Raw genomic sequence first — 5703 nt, forward strand, 5'->3', positions numbered from 1 at the left:
TCAGCAGCTTGGCAAGACCTCATCTCTACAATAAATCAAAAATTAGCCGGGCATGAGAGCACACGCCTGTAGTTCCACCTACTTGGAAGGCTGAGGCCGAAGGATCGCTGGAGCCCAGCAGGTCGAGGCTGTGGTGGCCGAGAGCGGCCACTGCACTCCAGCCTGGGTGACAGAGTGAGACTCCAACTAAAAAAAAAAAAAAAAAATAGAGTTATCATATGACCCAGCAATTCCATTTCTGAGTATATATCCATAGGAATTAAAATTTTTAATCAGCACGTCAAAGAGGTATGTGCCTCTATGTTTTTGTTTGTTGCAGCATTATTTACAATGGCCAGGATACGGAAACAGCCTAAGTATCCATGGATGAATGAATTATTTTTTTAAAATGTCACATATACACACAATCGAATAGTGTTCTGCCTTAAAAAAGAAGGAAATTCTGTCATTTGCAACAACATGGATGATCATAGAGGACACTATGCTATGTGAAATAAGCCAAGCACAGAAAGACACATTCCACACAGTCTCACATGTGTAATCTAGAAGAGTCAAACTCAAAGTAGAGAGTGGAATGGTGGTCATCAGAGGCTGGAGTGTGGGGGGTGAACAGGGGAAAAGAGGCGTTGGTCAGAGGGTATGAAGTTTTGATGAGAAAGGAGAAGAGATTGCTGCTGCATGGGGATAAGTCTTCAGCTGCAGAAGTCCGGACAAATAAACTTTGCTCAGGTGTTTCCCTTAGACTAGACGTAGACCACACATATACATAAACCCAAAAGAGATGGGTGGGGTTGTCTTAGATTCTGCACAGAAGTGCTGCCTTAATATGCAATGCATCTCAGCAGAGAGAAGCTGGAGGTATCACAGGATTCTCAGAGACCAAGGGAAGAAATAAATGCAAACTCCATCGGAAAACCAATGTATTTGCCTAGAACTGGATGCAGTAGCTCATGCCTGTAATCCCAACACTTTTTGAGAGGCTGAGGTAGGAAGATCACTTAAGTTCAGGAGTTCGAGGCTGCAATGAGCTGCAATCACACCACCGCACTACAGCCTGGGTGACCGAGAAAGACCCTATCTCTAAAAAACAGAAGAAGAAGAAAAAGAGAAATGTATTTATCTAAATCAAGAAAACTGCAGATAGAGATCTACAGTGATGATAATCTCCAGAAAAACTCACCAAAGTACCCTATGAAAGAAGCAGCTTTAAAAATCTGCCATGTCGAGGAAACAATGATGTTAGAAAATGCAGCAGTAAACCGGGCTTGGTGGCTCAGCCTGTAATCCCGTGCCTTTGGGAGGCTGAGGTGAGTGGATTGCCTGAGCCTGCAGGTTCGAGACCCGCCTGGGCAACTTGGCGAGACCTCATCTCTACAATAAATCAAAAAATTAGCCAGGCGTGGTAGCGCGCGCCTGTCGTTCCAGCTACTCGGAAGGCTGAGGCGGAAGGATCCCCGGAGCCCAGTAGGGCGAGGCTGCGGTGGCCGGGAGCAGCCATTGCACTCCAGTCTGGGAGACAGAGTGAGACTCCAACTCAAAAAAAAAAAAAAGAAAAAGAAAATGCAGCAGTAACATCCAATAAAAACTTTACCCTTCCCCTTCCTAGCCTCCCTTTTCAGACCTCTAATCCTAAGAGGTCACTAACCATAATGGCAAGCTGGGAAAGTAGGAACATGACTTGAGTCCTTCATCTCATGTAGTGCAAAACAGAAAAGAAAAGTAGGAACAGAGCATTAGGACATAAAAGAGAAAAGAGGCAGCCATGTCCTCCTCTGACTCTGAACTGTATAGTCTAAGCAGGAAGAGGGGAGAAGTCACACCTTTAAAGCAAAATTAAAGTTTTAATTATACATGGTTCTGGACGTTTTAATTACTGACCAAACAAACTTACATCATACTGAAAATTTACCAGAAATGTCATGGGAACACCTAGGCTTTCATCTAGAAGCAGGGTAAGAATTAGCTCCACTGGATCAATGTGGAGGGATATACGGTTCCTTTTTTAGCTTGACAATTTCTTATAAAGTTAAATAGATACTTATCATATAACCCACCACTAATATGAGGAGTGTCTAAAGCTAGGAGTACTAGGTAAATATTCCTAGGCATACATCTAAGACAAATTGAAGACTTACATTCACTCAAGAACCTCTATATGAATTTTTATAGCATCTTTATTCATAATTGCCAAAAACTAGAAGCAACTCAAATGTCCTTCACCTGGTGAACAGGCAAACAAACATGGCATAACCATACAATGGAATAACACTAGTCAATAAATAAAAACAAATTAATTATTGATATATGCAACTACATGGATACACTTCATGTGAATTATGCTAAGAGAAAAAAAAGTCAGATTCAAAAGGTTATGCTTTGATTTATATGACATTCTGGAAAAGGTAAAACTATAGGGACAGAAAATAGGCTAGTAGTTGCCAGGACTATGCATTTGTCAAAACCCAGAACTGGGGCGGGCACAGTGGCTCAGTCTGTAATCCCAGCACTTTGAGAGGCCAAGGAGTGAAAATTGCCTGATCCCAGGAGTTCGAGACCAGCCTGGGCAACTTGATGAGACCTTGTCTCTACAATAAATCACAAAAATTAGCAGGGCGTGGTGGCGTCCATCTGTAGTTCTAAGCTACATGGAAAGCTAAGGCGGAAGGATTGCCTAAGGCCAATAGGTCAAGGCTGTGGTGGCTGTGAGTGTGCCACTGCATTCCAGCCTGGGCAACAAGAGTGAGACTCCAACTCAAAAAAAAACAAAACAAAACAAAATTCAGAACTGTACCCTAAAGAGGATTAATTGTACTAATTGTAGATTTTTTCATATCTATAAAAAAATGAAACAAACTAACAAAATCTCTGAAAGCAGTGAAAGCTCTGATTCTGAGTTCATCTAAATAGTAAACTGGAAATAAGGGTCTGTAGGAATTTAGTATGAGCAGAAGTGGTTAAGTCAGAAAATAAGAAACCAGTTGAAGCTAGTAATGACATGGAGGTAAGGAAATGTTACTCAAAGAAAATTTATATATCTTGTCCCAAGCACTAGAAATATTAAGCTATTTTGAGCAATGTTATTATCCCTCAAAATAATCTAAATTGGCCAGGTGCAATGACTCATGCCTATAATCCCAGCATCTTGGGAGGCCAAAGTGAGAGGACTGCCTGATCCCACAGGTTCAAGACCAGCCTGGGCAACTTAGTGAGACCTCATCTCTTCAGTAAATCAAAAAATTAGCCAGGCATGGTGGCACATGCCTGCAGTTCCAGCTACTTGGAAGGCTGAGGTGGAAGGATTGCCTAAGTCCAGCAGGTTGAGGCTGCAGTGGCTGTGAGCATGCTGCTGCACTTCAGTCTGGGCAACAGAGTGAGACTCCAACTCAAAAAAAACAAAACTAAACTAACTAATGCAATCACTCCAAAAATGTAAGGGAAAATGGGAGACAAAAATAAAGTTGCTTTCTGATTATAACCTAAAACTTATGAGTCATACTTATTCAACTTAATGGTTACATTTGGCTTGATAACTTTTTTCTTTTTTCTCTTTTTTTTTGAGTTGGAGTCTCACTCTGTCGCCCAGACTGGAGTGCAGCGGCCGCTCCCGGCCACCGCAGGTTCAACCTGCTGGGCTGAAGCGATCCTTCCGCCTCAGCCTTCCAAGTAGCTGGAACTACAGGCGCGCGGTACCACACCCGGCTAATTTTTTTATTTTTATTTTTATTGTAGAGATGAGGTCTTGCCAAGTTGCCCAGGCAGGTCTCTAACCCGTGGGCTCAGGCAATCCACTCACCTCAGTCTCCCAAAAGCACGGGATTACAGGCTGAGCCACCGAGCCCAGCTGATAACTTTTTTCATAAACACATGTGCTCATGGTATATGGTTTTATATTGTATCCATCATATATGGTAATATTTAATAAAAAATATAGTAATATTTTTGCTATTATTTTACTGAATTATAAAATTTTAAGTGTCTTATTTTATGGTGTCTGCCATTTGAACAAGTTTGTGAGTTAACACTACTTCTTCAGGACTTGGATTTCACCAAAGTAAATCAGATTGTTCCTTTTAACTCTTTCAGGTTAACAAAAGTTCAATTTTCTAAGTTCTTGGTTTAGAATATTAAATAATTATACATCCTGAAAGAAGTAATACAGACTCAAAAACTTCTTACTTCCACTGGAAGAATTTCCAGGGGTTTAGAAGAAGATTCAACAGAATTTGAAAGTGTGGAACCATATGATCACCTTACCTCTTCTCTCCAAATCTCTTCAGTATATCCTGGGATATAAACACCTAATTTACCTCAAATTAGGTCTAGAAATGACAACATACGTTAAATACATTAAATGTAGGACATACATGTAAGCTCATGTCACTGAACCATAATGTGGACAAAAGCATTCTACAGTGGTCTTTCTGGTACTTCAAATAAGAAATCCCTCAGCCTGTAATCCCGCTCTTTGGGAGGCTGAGGAGAGTGGATTGCCTGAGCCTGCGGGTTCGTGACCCACCTGGGCAACCTGGCGAGACCTCATCTCTACAATAAAAAAAATTAGCCGGGTGTGGTAGTGCGTGCCTGTAGTTCCAGCTACTTGGAAGGCTGAGGCAGAAGGAGCACCGGAGCCCAGCAGGTCGAGGCTGCGGTGGCCAGGAGCGGCCACTGTACTCCAGTCTGGGCAGAGTGAGACTCCAACTCAAAAAAAAAAAAAAAAAAGAAATCCCTAAGGATTAAAAGTGGATCTATCTAGTGATAGATTAGATTCATGACCTTATGCCTGGTTTATTTTTTGTTTGTTTGATATTATTCAATGGTGACATCTACAGGCTTATGAAGAGAAACACTAAAAGACTAATGCTGAATTTACCTGTATTATTTTATGACTGGTGTGAATCCAGTCTCACCCCAAACATTACTTTTGGTGACTCCTGGTGCTGTAGGAGAAAGTTAAGTTAGGGAAACAAAAGGTATATGACAAGGCCCAATTACCAGAGTGCTCCCAGGCCCTCACTTACCGTGATTGAAGTGAGTCAAGAGATTTCCTGAGGGTAGACTGAATGTCTAACTGAAGCAGCCGAGGAATATCTGGGTACCCACCAAGCTGGGCCCAGAGTGAGTGCATGGGTGTCTTCTCTGCTATTGGGTAGCTTGAAGTGGACAGATCAACATTCCAGATGGCCTCTACCTGGTCCTCTTGTCTGCAGAATCAGAGAACATGAATTGGAGGTGACAAGCTCGCCTGAGAGACACAGTCAATCAAAATACCTGAATCTTATTCTTCCATCTTGTCTTGGCCACCACCTTGTCCTATAATTCCCTCCCCTTGCAATGAGGAGCTTGAACTCTGCCCACTTTGACAGAGAGATGGATGGAAAAAGCAGCATTTGCTGAAACTGTTACCAAAGCTGCATTTTCATGATTTCATCTTGTAATACATTTTAAAACTACCTTATTAGCTGCATGGAATATACAGACCACATATCTTTTCCCCCTTCTTCCCAAAGCTCCTGCTTTCTTTTTTTTTTTTTTTTTTTGGGTTGGAGTCTCACTCTGTCACCCAGACTGGAGTGCAGTGGCCGCTCCCGGCCACCGCAGCCTCGCCCTGCTGGGGTCTGGCGATCCTTCCGCCTCAGCCTTCCAAGTAGCTGGAACTACAGGCGCGTGCTACCATGCCTGGCTAATTTTTTTATTTATTGTAGA

At 42.2% G+C, this 5703-nt stretch overlaps 1 protein-coding gene across 1 annotated transcript in view; it reads right to left on the reverse strand.

The window, feature by feature from the left end:
• Positions 1–5014: 5014 nt before the first annotated feature.
• The window catches only part of LOC103253862 (protein FAM186A-like), a gene marked incomplete at its 5' end in the record, with an annotated part of 5181 nt that continues 4492 nt past the window's right edge, over positions 5015–5703 (reverse strand). Inside the window, one exon of the mRNA XM_008052070.1 lies at positions 5015–5201. Coding sequence (XP_008050261.1) covers positions 5015–5201 — 187 coding nt within the window. The remainder of the gene's footprint in view (positions 5202–5703) is intronic.

Source organism: Carlito syrichta, unplaced genomic scaffold (assembly GCF_000164805.1).
Source record: "Carlito syrichta isolate Samal-C Ts95f unplaced genomic scaffold, Tarsius_syrichta-2.0.1 Scaffold255142, whole genome shotgun sequence".
Classification (NCBI taxonomy): domain Eukaryota; kingdom Metazoa; phylum Chordata; class Mammalia; order Primates; family Tarsiidae; genus Carlito; species Carlito syrichta.